The sequence below is a fragment of the Chrysemys picta genome, chromosome 16 (assembly GCF_011386835.1).
Source record: "Chrysemys picta bellii isolate R12L10 chromosome 16, ASM1138683v2, whole genome shotgun sequence".
In the NCBI taxonomy this organism is placed as follows: domain Eukaryota; kingdom Metazoa; phylum Chordata; order Testudines; family Emydidae; genus Chrysemys; species Chrysemys picta.
Window position 1 is genome coordinate 29,762,568 of NC_088806.1, and position 18,292 is coordinate 29,780,859.

An 18,292-nucleotide genomic window follows, 5' to 3' on the forward strand; every position below is an offset into this window, starting at 1 on the left:
CTGAACTATCAAAATCCCAACCAAAAAAGGCAATCTCCAGAGATGAAACTGTAATGCTTGATTATTCATTGCTACATAATGAATGATTTGTTTTTAAACAAGATGTCAACTTCCCTATGTAATCCATCTGGATGTATGACTCTAAGGCCTATTCTGTCCATACGCCTAAAATCCTCAAGTATCATCTCTCTTCCTCTCATCACACCTAGACTTCCAAGTAATTTATCAATACTGGATGGAGCCCTAGTTCCAGCAAAGAAAGTAAGTATCGTCTGCAAGCACTGCTTCTATTTCAAGTGTCTCACTGTTTCAGAAGTTAGCCACACGAAGGGGGAAAGGGGGGGGAAAAATTGCCACTGAGCAAACCTCAGGTTTTGAGTTTTGTTCATTTAATCTAAGCAATGCGATTATGACGCTGAAGAACTGGGGATTGTTCGTGTCATTTAACTGCATGAACAGGGCATGGCAGTGTGTCTGGGAGAGAAAGCAAGGACCCAAATTCTTTTACCAATACACTCAAGTCAGCCAACTGTATTATAAATCACTTGTGTCCAAATCTCATTTTTTGTCACACCACTGAGTAGCACTGTAGTTCTACAATGTCATTTACAAATTTTCGGCCCAATTCAGCCAAGTACCGCCAAAATCCTAGTGAAGTCAAAGCTCGTGGGTCCAGTTTCCAAATCTGCCACTAGCCAAGTGTGAATGAGAATCACCAGGAAACCACTTCATTTTCTGTATTTCGATGTGCCCATCTGTAAATGGGTACAATACTGCCCTCAGAGTGAACACGCTTAATGAATAGCACTAAGGCAGTTCAGAATTAACTGTATACACAATACAATCAATTCATTTTCACTCCCCACGCACTTTTAGATACTAAGCAAGCCAATGCCATAGGTTTTCGTTTTTTACTGGCCTAGAACTAAAGAAACCAAAGTTTACTACCAAGCAAGGTTTCGTACAAGCTTGGCAAAACACTGCCTACCTTCTGGGCCAACAAAACACCCAAATAATCCTTTGCCAAGACCATGCCTTGCATGCAGAGGGATATTTCCTAGAAACGTTTGTGTGGTAACATCAGAGGCCTAAACAGACATCAAAGGCATTCTGGAATGAATACCATAAAAGCGTAATACAATTACTACTACTTATTAGTCCATTAAAAAGCTAGCAGCAAATCACATATTTGTCCCTTTAACCCCACTATCTATTAATGTGTCTCCCATCTACTGTTCTCTCCATATGACCTCACGAACATCCTTCGTACATTTTGTCGCCAAATCATTACCTTATTCAGCGAAGAAAGGGAAAAATTTGCTTCAAGTCCAGTCTCAAAATACCTGCTGCTGCCACAGATCAAGTGGCCCTGAACTTAAGATTTTCCTGATAAATATATCAATGCAATACAACCACACCTCGGATTTCATTTCTATATGCAAGCCACAAGCTCAGTGCTCTAGTTCCCTTGGGAACCTACTAGCATGCATAGCCTGCACAGATTTAAAACATAAGAAATTCAGTAATCAGCCCACAAGCTATAAGCACTTGTGACAACAATATCCATCAACACGCTCACCATATTTACAACTAAATCATGGAAATACAAGCCAGTTTTCCTTTGCATGCTGTTAATCTGGACAAATGAATGCTAGATACACCAAAGGACTAAGCCTACAAAACAGTGTGTGGTGAATAAATAAAACAGATTGCATGCTGATGTGAAATGGTTAAAATCGATACAAAGGGCACAGAGGGAAGTCAACAGGAACAACTCTTGAAATGTTCACTGACCTGCAAGATCAAACAACATGAAGGTCTACTTTTATCACTATTCTAAGCTTTGCAAGCAGCACCTTCCTTACGTGCTGCAGCTTCCATTCCAGAATGCCCACATATTTCCCTGAAAAATAGATGCGAGTTGCTTCAATATCTAGCTAGTGCTGTTTACTCCCTAGGCCCCTTTAATTCCTTAAAGCCTGTGAACCAATTTGAAATAAAGATACCAATTTCAGAGGCATTATTTTCACTAAAATTCCTTTTTAATAGCTTAGTAAGTTGTCAAAAAATTACCCTTTGGCAAGTTTATTCACCTGACTTTTTCCAAAGGTTTAGGGAAGAGATTATCTAGCCAGTTTTCTATTAACCAAGCTTTGAAAAATAATATTTCTTTAAACTGATATTTTTGCGCACTCCAAAAAAAAAAAAAAATCAAGAAGTTTATTAAAACCTCAAAAGCATATTGGACTTAATCTTCAACGAAGACCAATGCCTTGGATGTGGGTCAAGAAATGTGTTTAAAAATAACAGTTATGTTTGAAAATGTCCTAAAGGTTTTCCTTTCTCAGTGAATTTAGTGCTGGTGAAAGGTGCAAGATTTGACAGCCTTCAGCACCCTAGTCCAGAGGCAGTGGTTAAAAAAAAAAAATCTCTACCACTTCTCTTAAGCTTTGCACATTGAAAAACATTTCTCTTGAATTTCAGTATTTGACCCTTATACACCGGGGCAGTCTTCCGCGATCCTCTTGGAAGAAAGTCACTTGACACGTTTAAATATCCTGTTGTAAGAAAAGATCAGTTGGCCAAATTGAAGCTACTCCTTATTTGATTGCAGGATCTATACTCGTTCATGTTGACTACTCAGGAGCCTAAATTTAATTCATTTTGGTTATTTGGACTTTTACCAATGATAAAAAGAGTGCTGTCATCCAATGCTTTGGGTAGCCTTGACTATCTTAAAAACACACTTAAACATACCTACCAGATCCTCCATATCAAATCAAGTAACCCAGCAACACCACCAACTTAACAGACTATGCCAAAGCCAGGGATCAGCACTGTCCAACAAGACCTCGAACACAAGCAGAGTTGAGACCCTCTTCCTGGAAAAGGCCAGGCCCCTAACCTTGAATTAAATCATCAGGAAACCAATGCAGCCCTCAGATACCTGTAATCATTTTGGGGGATAGGGTAAGCCAAAGGAATCAGGACCAACTGCTATCAAGGCGGCTCCCTGGTTCCAAGTCTCCACCTGGCTGGGTAGGAAGAGGCCTAATGAGTTTTTCCTCCCTGAAGGTGGTATTCCCACTGCTGCTGGGGCCAGGCCACTGTTCATAGCTTCAGGTTCAGACAAAGCCCCTCCGCCCAAACTAAGCACGGTCCCCACCCCGCTTCACCCAGAGGGGGATTGTGGGAAGGCACTGGCAAATATGATATAGAAGATTAGGACTTTAAGGGCTGAGCTTCCCAGACAGTCTGAGCGGGGCGTTATGTTACATGTAGCCCATTGGAACTGAACAGGTAACAAAACAGAATTCTCCCAAGCACCTTAAGCACTGAGCAATTACAGACCACTACACTAAGCACAGTTCCACTGGAATTATTCTGGCAGGGAATAAGATTTACCCATTGTACCAGAGCTAAGAAACTATTAACATTTGCCAATTGGTAACAGGTGCAAGCGTTATTTTAAAAATACAGTCAACAAAATAGTAAAAACCCCAACATATTTTGAGCAGAGAACAATTTCAAACACTTCCTATTCAAAGTTTCTGAAAAGAATCCAAAACAAAAAACCTACATATAAAATTCCAAGGGCATAAAAACTGTGTGAAACTTCAGACTGGAAGACCACCCATGTGTGGGGAAAAACCCTGAAATTTATGTCTCATTTTAAGTCTGTTCCAGAATGCAACCTTCATTATGGCAGCACCGATGTAATTATTAATGGAAGCCAGGTTACCTTTTAGTCCACTAAAATATATAAATAGTAGCAGTCTTTAAATCTGCACTACAATCACTAGGCAAGTCTTCCCAGGCAGCTCTCCCCAATGTGTGTCTCACGCCACATCTGCAACACTCCTCCTCTTCCAGTCCTCTTGTGCGGTTGACATACATACCTGAATGCCTGACTGAAGGAATTTGTCTTCATTTGAGACCAAGAAAAATTTCAGCCCAGATCCTCAACACATTAGAGTTAACGCAAATCCACATATTCTTTCTTCCCCTTTGCATTGTGGCATGCACACTTAAATCTCAGCGTGTTTCAAAGTTTATTTTGGACTTAAAAATAAGTGATATGACACCTACACCCCATTAAGTCATTTTCATCTGTGGGAGAAGAGAACACAAAATTTTAAAATTCCCCAGGCAAGAAACATAAGACTATCAAGGGGCAATAAATCATCTAAGGAAGTCCCTCTCCTCAGACAGGAATCACACCAATAGACCTATCCAGTATCTACACACAAAATGCTATCCAGTTGCAAAGCCAAGAGGAAGACAGCAGTATTTAACATGGCATATGTGGCTCACAATGTTGTATTGTGTATTTATCTGGTTGTGTCAACTTACTTAATAAGATTCCATTTGCAGAAAAGAGGGCATGGCTGAGAGATTCATTATGCAACGGTGCACTCAGCATCCTCCTGGGGCAATTTAAAAGCCGCACCATTGGTTCTGCTATAAACCCTCCTTTTTATTAGGCTCAAATTATATTTCTGTTTAGCAATAAATGAACTGGCTAGAAGTGGGTGTTACATGTCTCACTCACACTAGGTTTTACCTTTGCCCTTCAATATCTCAATGTAGGTGATATTACTCTAAGTTCTGGAGTGGGGAATAAAATTGGCAATGGACAGAAAAAGCAATCACTTACCTGCTCTTTATATTCAGTGGACAGCAACTGGCAGTTATGGATTTAAAAAAAAAATGCATGAAATTTGTACATCCTGTTTAAGAGATTATGTAAAGCAATTCAGAGTAGTTAAGAACTTTAAATCAACTTAAAAGCAGTTACTGTGGACAGAGCTTATGAGGCTCAGCTTAAGAGTCACATTAACCTGGCAGAAAAAAACTCTTTAAAATGAGTAATGTTTCTTTCACATTTCACTCACTTTCAGCATCAGAAGGAGAAGGGGGCGAGGAAAGATCACGGGTTTTGGCATGAGATGGCAATCATGGAATCACAACCTTAGAGATATAGCTTCTTAAGAACTAAGCAAAAGGCATTAATCTGAGCAATGGGTGAGCTATTAGAACACTGAGGTCAAAAAGGATAATTCTTCAAATGAAGTTAATTTCCTCCTTAAGAGATTTCTGGAGTTTTGTAAGTAATAAAATAGTAGTGAGTAAGCAGTAAGATAATGCACCAGCCTCAACAAAAGAGTTTTAAAAAGACAAAAAAGGAGTTGGATGAACTCTGCCATATTTCTACCTAATCTGGGGTAAATTTTGGCATTGATACTGGCCAGAAATGAGTTGCATCACATAGAAGGGAAGCTGTGTGCCACTTGCCCCAAGTCATGCTATGTGCAAGACAGGGCCATCCATCCATCCTTCACATATTAGCCAGAGTTGGAGTCCACCTATTCTCTTCTCCCACATTCAAGGAACGTAGAGTCACCTACCACAGGTGACGTGAAGTTTTGTGTAGCTGTTGGAAAGTTCAAGAAATGCCAATGACATCTCAACATGATGCCGTATTAGGCCTGAGTTAAACTCTCACTGATCAACTGCAAATGAAGTTTTCAAATTTAATTCCAGACCCCCTGCTGGCTAATATGCACTAAGGAACCAGACACAGTTTCTCTGGACTTTGCAAATCATACTAAAAACTAGGGAGACAAAAATTAATCTGCCTAAAGAACTGGAGTTGCTTTTAGGCTGACCTAGATTCCCACTGCTATCACAGAAGCATTTCCTATACTAATCAGTTTTTTGTTTTGTTTTATTTCCTGCCCCCTGGAAAAAAAAAATGGTGCTTACTCCAAACAATTCTAGTTCAACTGCTCCACAAGAACGCTGAAGTTCAATAAAGCCGACAGTCAGTCAATGAAAAGCATTAACAGTTCCGATGCTTGTGGATCAGATTTCTACTTAACTCTGTAACCCCAAAAATCTTAATTAGCCAGTATTCAGAAAGCAATAATAATGCCGAATGGCACTGCTCAGTATTAAGCAGCATTATGAAATTACTCTGAAGTTTTTTTCCCCTTCTCCGTTAAGACAGGAAGATAGATGTGGGCATGAATGTTTTAAAGAACTGCTGACACCTCAAAAAACTGCCATACGTTCTATTTAAAAACAGCTTGCATAGTACAAGGAATCTCTTCTCCCTTCATCTCCGTTACAGACAGTTTTTTTTTAAACCCACAGAGTTTTTGGGGGTGCTTTTAAAAGCTCACCCACTCCTACAGTTGGTCATCCACTGAAGCCTTTTGACATCACAACCATGTTCATATTACCAATTAGATGTCAGAGGGTTAGGGATGGGGAGCGGGGGTAGGATCGCAGAAGCAGATGAATTTAAGAATCAGAGCTTGTTTTCATTCGAAATCTCACAACAATAAGATACACAAAAGACAAGCCAGAGCAGCAATTCTCTAAGAAGGGATATTTTGGAGCTTAACTGTAATGAATCCAGTTAGAATTGGCAGACTAACCTTTTCATTGACTCAATGCACAAATGTTATATCCTGTACATTAATATACCATGATTTTATTCAAGAAATGAGATTTGTCTAACATCAGCTTCATGTCTTCACTGGCTTATTGGTGGCATCCTAGGAAAGAAATGTTTAACTGAAGCCACAACAAGACTGCTTGAATACCCCGCTCATAAAGCAACCAGTCCTATCTGCAATATCCACCAAGAAATACCGTTTGACATCACCTTACGCTTCAGGAAAACAAAATATTGGTCTTTCTTCTAAAAACTTCAACCAATTGAGCTAATCCATATAGAATGCTTAAGCAAATACAAATGTGTAACCGAAGACACCGTTTTACATCGGCAAAGGAAACACTGACATGACGTTGAATGTTTTGATGCTAAAGAACATTGCAAAGAATAAAACGGGCAGCCTACGTGCCCTCAGCAGACATAATAGAAGGTCAAACAAATGGAAGTTCATGTAAAAGAGACAATCTTGGTGAATAAGCTATAAATAACAAGAGCCACTAGCCTTTTCCTCCCCAATTCAGCTCAGTCATATAGTTTCAGCTACTGTTTATGGATGAAGAGCGACTGTTGCCCAAAAGTTATCCCATGATATATTATGGCAGCTGAGGGAAAAAATAGCTTTTTTAAAAGCCACATGCCTTTTCAAGGTCACAGATACATCAGTGTCACTAAATGCATTTAAGAAAAGGATTACAGCAATAAAAGGTGTCTAGTTCAGGTTCTACCTCTACATTCAGAGTTAGGTACAAACCCCAATCTACTCCCAGGATATGGATTAAAGCGGGAGAAAGTCATTCGTTTCATCTTTATTTTAATGTATTCACCTCCGAGCAAACGTGAAGCAAATCTGTTCTATTTAACAGGAGATTGTTTGAAGGCAATTTACTTTCTGGCCTAATTGTAGCCAAATCTTATTTAGCAATAACTCCAGTTTTAGAGCTTAACACCACAGATATTTTAAAGGACACATTTTCCTAGGAGGGAGGCTGCCTCATTTAAAAAAAACAAAAAAGCAGCAACAAGCCACTTCTCTTGCTCCATCCTATTGCTCTGATCTTTTGATGCTGTAGACAGACTTATTTCTAAATTCCTGAATGGGGGTTGGGAACAGTCACTTGATGCTTAACATTTCCTCATTTCAATTATGCTTCTTCTGAGAACACACATGCTGTAGATACCTAGTACAGACGACACTTCGAGGACTCAGATGCCAGGCAATGGAAGAGGAGGCTTTTGTCCTCTAGCTCATGGGTAGAAATTTAACCCAAACTGCCGAGGAGCAACAGTCCTCAGCCAACCGCTATTCAAATTAATGGGGATTTGGGGAAAGTGTGCCAACTTCTGTGCAGAGGTCTCAAATGGAGCATATTGTCTACCAAGTGACGAATTATAAAAAGAACAGGAGTACTTGTGGCACCTGGTGCCACAAGTACTCCTGTTCTTTTTACGGATACAGACTAACACGGCTGCTACTCTGAAACCTGGAATTATAAAGCTATACTTCTTGGCCAGCTAAATGTGCTGTTCTCAAATGAAATCTGGAGAGCTCTGCCCCAGGTCTTCACTCATCTCAAGGTTTATGTTTTGCATTAGGGTTTAGGAAGTTTTGTTTTAATGCACAGAAAAAAACAAACAAACAAACCCACAGAAGCAAACTTTCAAACACCTAGTAATAGCTTGAAGGATGCAATTTAAGTTCTATTCTGGATGAGTCCTTATCTCACAGATAAAGAGATCTGAGATGTCTAACACATTGGCAGAGCTACAGTCCGAACCCACAGTGCTCTTATGTCCATCAATACTAGTGATTGAATTCTGAGTGCAGAATGCTCACTTCCATCCAGGAGAGTGATACTTAATGCCCCTAAAGGAAATCCAATCCCCTGTAACTCACTGACACTGGACTCTCCACCCTTGAAGATTACCACCTATTACTTGTGTTTCTCTAAAAGAAAATGCAAAAATACACCTTGCATCATCATCTCCCTGCGTGGCTAGAATCAGTGATTATTAAGAGTGATGTGATGACCAGACTGGTATTCTAGCTCTTCGGAAGGAACCTCTAATTCCCCATAGCATTATGCGGCTATATGTGACTGGAATCTTGAGGCAGGACGTGCGCTTATTCTCAGACTGACTTCATGAAGAGTCAAGGAGATCCAAGGCGATCTCAGTGATTTTTTCCTTCAGTATTATTCCCCTGCCCCATTCGCATGCGCGTGCTCAGGTTTGTCGGGGAGTGGGCTGAAAACAGTGGATGTTTAGGGAAGTTTAATACAAATCAGTTACAATGCTGATGTTTAGGCATGGACTGCCAGCACCTGGAGGCAATTCCCACCAGTAACACAGATGTAGCAGCAACACCCCGTGACCCTTTGATGGGATCAGAAAACTCGAGAAGGTGGTTTTGTTTCTTTTTTTTTAAATCAGGGAATCCACTTTTTGAAGAACCCTCCATCCTGGTAACTCCCTACTCTCATGTAGAGACAAGCAAACCATGCTTCGGTACTGTAAGTGCAATCTGTCCCTGCCCCCAACATCACGCCCTGAAACGCTGTTTTTACCCGTGACGGATCTGGTTATGCTGCAATGCCACAGAGAACAGAAGGTGAAGTGTAGACCAAAAAAAAAAAAAAAAAAAAATTCAGTTTCTCTAGCTAATACAAGAATCTCTTCTTCCCCATCCCTGAGGGAAGCTCAACATGTGACTCACTGTTCCAGGCGTCCAATAAAAACAGCTGTGAAACAAAAGTTATTTTACGATCAGGAGTGTGTTGAATTACCAATTAATTAACTGCTTTTTCTGGCTTTAAAGTTTCCATTGTTTAGTCAAAGATTTCCAAAAGAGAAATGGAAGCTATGTGCTCTCTCCACTCTAAAGAGGAATCAGATTGGTAATCTAGAACTGCAGGTTCTCAACTCAATTTCTTACCCGACTTCCAAACAGAACATCTAAAGACAAGTGGTTTCAATCACGTACAGCTAAGGGTCTGTTTTCCCCTCAGTATGTCCACTCGACTTCCACTGGCACTAACAGAAAACCTGGAGGGTGGACAGCTTATTGTCCAGAAAAAAAAAATCCAGAAAAATTATAGATAAGATGTTAGAATGGTAAAACAAGTCAAACTGCATTCACAAATGCCATTTCCACTGATCATGAACCAAAAGCCTGAGAAAGTTGCTTAACAGGCTACTGCTAGTATTACTGCCATACAGAAAAGGGGCATTGCTAGTATTAAACACAAAACTAACCGTGTCAGAACATGGCACTTGGGCTAAACTAATCCGGACGTCTTCAGTCCAGAAAACAGGCATTAAAACAGCTACTTTTTAGTCACATAGAAGCAAGCGTTTCTACTGAAGTCAGTCAATAAGCTCTTCCAATTAAGCCTCCAGTTCCTAGACAATATGCCATTTCTTCATTCCCATTGTGCAGGAGTGTAAAGACGGCATTTTTTATCTCAGTATTGAGCTCCTAATAAAGACTGGTTTTGCTGTTTATGAGTTTATCTTGAGAATTCAACATGCTCAGGGAATTCCCTTCACTAAAGTTCTAGTCAAATTACAGTTTTTATGATTTAGTTTAAAAATGTACTGCACATGTACAATAAGAGTTAGTCCAGCAGACATTCTGGCTTATGTGCCACTACTTGCTTGAGCAGTCTCACTGACTAGCAGGTTCTGGCTATATATTACCAGAATGTCCCAGTATGCGGTGGTCCCCCAAGGCAGGCAAAATCCACACACAGCAGCAGCTGAGTGAAGGGTGGAGTTTGGACCCCGCCATGAGAGCTGGTTGTGTCCACAGCAGGAGTTTGAGACAGGAGGAGAGAATAACCCGAGCTGCCTCATTCCCTGGAGAAACCCCACATGCCCTGCCATGTGGCCTACTCACCCGCTCCTAAAAATCAGAGATTTGTACTCACTTTCAGCTGCTGCATAAAACAATTTGGTAAAAGATTTAAAATGCAGCACAACAAGCCAGCCCAGCAAACTTAACTGACTTTAAATGAGTGGGAAAGAAAGAGAGAGACACACACACACTCTCTCTCTCTCCTCTCTCTCTCTCTCTCTCTCTCAAAGTACTGGAAAAATAATTGGTGAGGGCCATGTGTGCACAAACCACAAATGTATCCAAGTATCAGAATGGGACCTACCATATCCACTTGTAGCTTTAGGTGAGGAGTTCCCCCAGAATGGCCAGGCTTGACTAATGTATCTGACCAAGCTCAACTGGAATATCACCAGGGGGACCAACACCCATCTGCTCCTCTTAGAAACATGGCCCTACTATTTCAATTGTAAACTTGTGACCAAAACCACGTAATGCTTTGTTTCCAAGGCAAACCTGCTGCATGTCAAAAGACTATCCCTCCCACACCCCCATGTTCTCCCCACCTCTTCCGACGCAAAACTGAAGCCAGCTGCACCAAAGTCTCTGAGCCAGCCCTGGAAGACCTTCAAAGAAAGTTCTGCAATGGAACCTCCCATTAACCACAACAGCAGCTGTTGGCTGGAGCATGCAATTAAACCAGTTACTTTTTCAGAGCTTTACGAGATTTAAACAAGTAGGTACAACTTGTAATTGCAACATTCCAGCTAAATTCTCTCCCTTTTATTGCAGGTTTCTGAACAAAGACGGTTTATTCAGTGCTGGTGGTTCTGCAACACTGGAGAATTGTATACAATGCTCCGCAAGGAAATGACTACAGAGTTCTCTGTGTAATGTCCAGTTACACAGAAAAGATACAGATCACTGTCCAGCTTTGCTTGTATCCCTAAACCACTGCATAAATGTTTACTTATGTGGCTGGAATCCAGCCAGACTGAATGCTTTAAATTTACAGTCCGCTTGCATATAGGACCTTTTAGACGTCTGGTAAAATCCTATCCCCAGAAACAAAAGAAGGTGCCTAACTTTTGTATACAGTCGGAGAAGGAGTTCTGGGACACCCTGAAACATTCTACCATGTTTGGCTCAAAATGAAAGACATATCCAAAGAACTGTAAAGACACTTTAAAAAGGTAAATTACCAGCATCTGCACTAGTCAGTGCCAACCACATGCATAATGCTACCAGAAAGTTACTAGGAAAAGTTATTTTTAATCCACAAAACAGGCTGGTAAGAGCACTTAAATAGTCTGAAGAGGCAGCATGACTGGTCTAAAACAAAAATGGATTCTGTTGGGCCTGGCCTCAGACACACAAGGTCTGATCCATTTTTAGATCCAGCACTAGGGCAGAGACTGTCTGCATACTGCTGCCCCCCTGTACCATGTTCAGAAGTCTGGCACAGCCCAAAGGAAACAGCACTAAGCCATCTTTATTTACTGAGTCAGTTGTTTTATGCAAGTGTTTCTTTAATTACACAACCAAAAAAGAAAGTCAGTCAAAACAAACAAACATCAGCAAAAGATCAACACTAGAAACAGGTGAAGACTGCTGCTTGAAGAAGGCACATATCTATGCTCTCGCTTAAGGGTACAACGGCCTCCCCAAAAACGAGAGCAGCAGCGGCGGCTCTTCCTGAGTTGTACAGTTGTGTCCAATATTGTCACTGGTTAAAACTAATTAGTGAGATGAAGGTGCTAGTGACTAGCCCCCATCTCACCATACCTTTTGCACGTGAAGCCTGGTTGATTGGTATTATTCTTCTTGCCCTTCAGAAGAGGTCATAGGGCTGGTCCACACTAAGCCCCCAGTTCGAACTAAGATATGCAACTTCAGCTATGTGAATAACGTAGCTGAAGTATCTTAGTTCAAACTTAAAGGTACTTACCGCGGGTCCACACGCGGCAGGCAGGCTCCCCCGTCGACTCCGCCTACTCCTCTCGCGGAGCAGGATTACCGACGTCGATGGCGAGCACTTTCGGGATCGATTTATCGCGTCTAGACAAGATGCGATAAATCGATCCCAGAAGATCGATTACTTGCCGCCGAACCAGCGGGTAAGTATAGACGTACCCTTAGTAATCCCACTGGTGATTAGGTTCCTAAACCTAATGTCATGCTTACAACCAGGGCTCAAGCACCTTGAATGAGCCCATATCACAACCAGAATGGATAGTTGTATTTTCTTTGCCAGCCTCTCCTTTGCAACTTCACTCAAGTGTTTGCATATCATGCAGACCACTCAGAGCCAGAAACTCTTAGTATATTTTTTCACGCCAAGTGCTCAGCTCAGTCCCAGTGAAACACAGTGGAGAGTAAGATTTCTTCCCCCCTCTTGCAGACAAACGCTCCTTACAATCTCGCTCTATATTTACAAGAGTCTGCTTAACCCATATTCTCAGTGGGATTGTTGACCAGTCACGTTAGATCATTGACATCTGAGCAGATCTTTTTGCTGGTCCGTTGCTCACAGGGCTTATCTATCCTGGCTAAGATGTAAAACTCAAGTCCTGACCCTTCTTGTCATTAGATATCCCACTGCATTCTCGTACAGGTATAACTGTTAACCCCCTGATTTGCAGCGTTGTAGCTGTATCAGTCCAAAGCTATTAGAGACACAAGGTGGGTGAGGTAATATCTTTAATTGAACCAACTTCTGTTGGTGAAAGCTTATCTCTTTCATCAATAAGAGATATTACCTCACCCATCTTGTCTGTTAACTCTGGATGTCAGACAAGATTCCAGTTTGGGCAGTTATACTCTGCCTTGCTAAATTCCCCCAGTGGTTGGAGTTGGAATGTTATTCTGTCTAAACTACCATGTAGTGTATTACTGTGTACTGTTACACACCTGCTTGTTCCACCCCAGGACTGACTGCAGTTCAGTGCTAGCTGAAGTCATTCCTGTATTCTTTTCCTATTTCGGGGAGAGAGGGTGAAACTTACTTATGCATAAAGCACTGAGATCATCAGATGAAAGGTGCTGAAGAAATACACAGATTCATCATGGCATTAGACTATTTTATACCAAGTCTTAACACTGCCTAGCCCTATAGCAGTTACCGTGTTTGATTCATTCAGCACAGCCATTACAACATGCTCCAAAGCACACCCCAATTACAGGATTCCACCAAGACAGCGAGATAGCAATATCACCGTATTGTACCTTGCCCAGCACGGCAGAAAGGACCTATTTAACCCTAGAGTTAGGAGACAGAAAGGCACGCAAAGCTATGCAATTATTACCAAACAAGTATTTACTACCATGGCATGGATTCTCTTTCCCGGACGTACTGAAACTTCATTATTGCATATTAATTGCTTTTAAAGGTGCTAGGGGGAGGAGGGAGAAGTGAGGCAAACATTTCTGGGGTTTTAAGGGAACTTGACATAAATTCAGCCAATGGAGAGTGTCTAGTGCTTTACCCCTTGCCTCGGATAATCAAACTTTTAGTGGAGATTAATGACCGCCAGGCTCCAAGTAGCAAATTATCCGTTCTGCAACAGTTACCGCTGTGTGGTGCTCTCCAGTCTGTCATTGAGTAATACCCAATGTACAGGTCAGTCACATCCCTTTTAACTGAAGAACTGCAGCATTCAGATCCCTCATTTTCATGTCTTTTCAATTGCTCCTAATGCTGCTATATTTTAATTCAGATTGTTATGTCTATTAGCTGGGCTCCATTTACCCACCTTGCCGTGTAGTAACGCGGTGCAAGCCTTTCGTTTAATAAAAAAGATTTTTTTTTTAAATGGTGATTCTAAGCAGGAGATGAGGCATTAAGAGTTTGAGATGCAGAAAGAGGGAATGAGATACTGTGTATTCATAGCCACGTTATGAAAGCATTTTTATTTTAGCTCAAGTATTGTTTAGTGATCCAATTCTCCAGCTCCAACGACTGAACAATTCACTGTGTGTGAAACTAAAACCTAACAGGTATGAGCAGGAGCACAAGCGAACTCCATGATCCCATAAAACCAGAGCCCATTTTACAATGTCATTTTTGAAAAGGACAAAAATCCATCTGGCAGCAAAACATCTTAAAAACCTTGAACACGGTGCAGTAATTGCACAAATACCTGAGCGTTTGAACATATTGAGTGTGGCCTCTGCCTGCTGAGAGCCATGCCAAAGTGACATCTCTGTTTCCCTATCCTTAAAAAAAACAAAAACACTATCAGCCAATGGCACATTCCCTTCCTTTCCCCCCACCCCCTTCCCCCAACAAGCAGGCACTTACATCTATGGAACAACTGAGCTAAGAGGAGGGACTGGAACTCAAATTAGCACTTCCTCCAAAACAATGCGTTTTAAAATGGCACATTCATAAAGTAACTGCCATTGACCTAACTGGTAGGCAGACGGCACAGGATGGCGGCCTTGCTCTGGAGAGCATTCCTCGTTCAAAGAAGGTATGTCAAGTCAGAATAATGAACTGAAAGTGACACCAGTTTTCTTCCCCCACTGCCTGACCAAGAGGGCCACTGGGGAAAACATGTACAACATACATATGAATAAAGCTCTTTGTTGGAGAGAACTGCCTGCTCTTTTATTCTCCACCTCCCCCTTTCGTATTAGTTAAATTCAAAAGATCACTCAATGACTCTCTTGTTCCTCCAAAATGTCCCAGTCAAATAACGCTAGCTCCTCTTGTCACACAAGTCAGTGAATGAAGCCTTGTGCGTCTCCAGTGACACACTGTAAATATAAAGTGGCATTAATGAGGGATATTTTATCAAAGCCAGACGCAAGTGCAAGTCCCTCCTGTGGCTATTCAGTTCAATGCAGAAGAAACGCAACAATAGCTCGGCAGCACTTGGTTGAATACGTAGCCCAGAATACAAGCTTGTCAAGCCTCTGCAAAAACGCTGTGGCACAATCCTGAGGAAGTTGCCCCAAATCACCCACAAAATTGTCAGCTGAGAGTCCAATTATAGCTTGAAGTTAAATCATACAGCTTCCCTGTAAAGCAGGAGCAATTTTATAGAGCCAGAAAGGCTTGGGCAATCCCATTTTAGATGGGTTAAATTAACATCCATTTAATCCAAAACAATCGCCCTGGGAAAAGCATCTAGTCTGAATGAAAGACATATTATGTTACATTGAAGAACTCCTTTTAACAAGGCTCCCATTAGCCACAACAGAAAAGAAAATGGAAGCACCTAAGTTCTACTTCGATACCAACAGGTTTTCGACTCTTCACCACAGACTTTCTGGCTTCCCAATTCATCATCGGGGTATCCTTTCTGAGGCTGCAGACAGACGCCTGCCTTTGCAGCACATGGCCCAGACTTATTTAGCACTTTCAATTACAACAATTCTATGAACAAAGAATTCTAGAAACCACACAGAAACCAATTACTTTTAAATGTGAACACTACTTGATAGCCAGTCAGACCCATAAAACACACAAGAGCAAGAAGCTGCTTCCATGGTAACCAGTAACAGAATTTTCATGTCACTGACACGCACTGTCGAGCCCACAATTCCTTCTTTACTAGTCACTATATATCCCCTTTTAAGAACAGCAATTCCATATAGCAAAATATTTATAAATAAAGCAGTTACTACTTTCACCATTCATTCAACAAGCAAGCTTAACACTCAGATGTAGCCCATTACTTTACTCTCCATAAAGCAACCCTATGTATTTCTCATTTTTGATCTAAAGGAAATATCTGTGCCCAGTCTCTTCAGCAGCCAATGTATTGCTGCCTCTATTATTCACCAGTTTCAGATCCTCACGTGCACCCAGGTTTTAATGGCACAGGGACTTTCACAATGCAGTAGTCCAAAGATGCTCTTTCAGGAATATTTTATTAAGATCATCAAAACTTGGACATCACAAAGAAGGAACCTCGAACAAATCCAGGTTTGCCAAACCAATTTATCTACCAACTCATAAATTAAAGATTTAGCGATTCACACAAAGCTTTCAGGGGAAGAAAAATGAGACCAAAAATCTCATTTTATGCACCCGATACACATTTAGTCTATAAAATAAATGGCTCGGAGGAAATAGAGCACTTTTTAAAAATGCTTTGCGTGGAATAATCCTCTCAAGGGCTTGACCTAGCACATTAAGATTTACTCCGCTGCATACTATTTACATAATTGTGAAAATAACTGGTAAAACCAAAACATCAACGCGAGAAATTCTAGGAGACACTTTTTAGCAGCCAGAGAACAACCTTCAGGCCACAACACAGCTAAACATTCTTTCTGATACAGCAATTTTTATTTTTATTTTTTGCTACTTGTTGCTGCTGATGTCACTGTGATCATCGGTTCTCTGCACAAGGGATGTTCAATCTGATCTAGTCCACACATGTATTTATTTAGGGAGGTATGGGTGAAAAGGAATCGGCAAACAGCATTATCTGAAGCAGTGCAAAGAGTGATCTGACGGTGAAGTGATTTGTCTCTCTCCCTTTTGTTATTGAAAGCAAATACTGCCCTCTTCATTTCCAATCTTGCCAACACTCACAGGCGCTGCTGTTGGAAGAGAAAAATGTTTGCAATAGAGGGAAGGAAATAAAATCCCCTTCTAGTTACAACACGCAGCTAGCCCCTGTAACAACAGGGCTGAGACTCCCAACACTTGAACTAGTCCTTCCAATCTCCACGTCCCTGCAAGATTTAGAGAAGCAGGAGGCTGTCCGGGAGTCTGCAAGCCCAGGAGGCGGCAGACTGGCTGGATTCAAAACACTGATAGGGGCTGAGATTTGTAATTCACACAATCGCTGCCTGCCTCCCGGCTTGGCCGACAGAGAGGCAATGGGGCGAAGAAACCTGCCCTCCCCAAACCCCTGCCCCCCAGCACGGCTGCTGAAGGGAGAAGCACAAGGAGTCAGGGCCTGGGGAAGAAGCCGGAGCCAAGTCACGGGGGGCAACTTCTGCTTTGGAAAGCCAGACAGAGGGGAACCGCAGCCAGCCCCGAGATGGCTCTGCCAGGGGGCAGAGCAGCGGGGGGAAGGAGAGCAGGAGAGGGGCTATGGGGTGGGGGGGGGGGCAGCCCTGCTGGGGGTTGCAGGGGGACAGCTGGGGGGCGGAGGAGCTGCAGGGGTCCGGCAGGAGAACTACAAGGGGGTGGAGAAGGGGAGCTATACGGGCACGGGAATAAAGTGGGAGCTGTAGGGGCGCTATAGGGAGCACTATGGGGGTGCAAGGGGGATCAGGGGGGTCAGCAGGGAGCTAGTGGGTGCAGCGGGGAGCTATGTAGGGGGTTATGGGGTGCAGTATGGGGTTGGTGCGCAGCGGGGGGCTATAGGGGTGCAGTATGGGGTTGGTGCGCAGTAGGGGGGTTATGGGGGTGCAGCGGGGGCGCGCCCCCACCCCGGCGCCTGGGACGCAATGGGGCCGGAGCCCCCCCGCCCTACCTCTGGGGACGAGCGCGGCGGCGGCGAGCAGCAGCAGCAGCGGGAGCGGGAGGATGCCGGGGGCCCCGCCGCCGCCGCGCCCGGAGCAGCCGCTGGGCTCGGTCCGACTCGCCATGTCCGGGCACCTGCTTCGCTCTGCCAGCGCCGCCCGCACCTAGCGATCGAGCGCCCGCTAATGAGATGCGCCGACGTCACCGCGGGGCGGGGCAGGGCGGCCTGCAGTCCCGCCCCTCTCGGCGCCTGCTGGCGGGATGCTAATGAGCCCAGCCATGGCCCCGCCCCGCCCCGCGACAAGGGAACGGGGGTAAAGTCTCATCTCCAGCCTGGGGCGCATCGGCGGCGGGAGAGGTGAGGCTACTGCTCACCTGAGCCAGGTGTCCGGGGGGAGAAGGGGGAGGAGGAGGTGGGCCAGCTGCCACAGGCCTCTCCGCTGTCCCCTAACCCAACTCCCTCCTTGCTATGTCCCCAGCACCCCTACCAGCCCCCCCCTCCATCCACCCTCCTCCTATGTCACCTGCTGCAGCCCCGACCCCCAGATCCACCTGGTGCATTTCTCCC

The 18,292-nt window shown here is 43.1% G+C and overlaps 1 protein-coding gene across 11 annotated transcripts in view; it reads right to left on the minus strand.

Annotated features, from left to right (window-relative positions):
- CADM1 (cell adhesion molecule 1) overlaps nucleotides 1-17,997 on the minus strand; it is a 293,287-nt gene extending 275,290 nt beyond the window's left edge. For all 11 annotated transcript variants that reach the window (XM_005291394.5, XM_005291392.5, XM_065569020.1 and 8 more), the window contains exon 1: nucleotides 17,735-17,997. In XM_005291394.5, the coding sequence (XP_005291451.1) occupies nucleotides 17,735-17,849 (115 nt within the window). In that variant the 5' untranslated portion in view covers nucleotides 17,850-17,997. The remainder of the gene's footprint in view (nucleotides 1-17,734) is intronic.
- Between the last annotated feature and the right edge of the window lie 295 nt (nucleotides 17,998-18,292).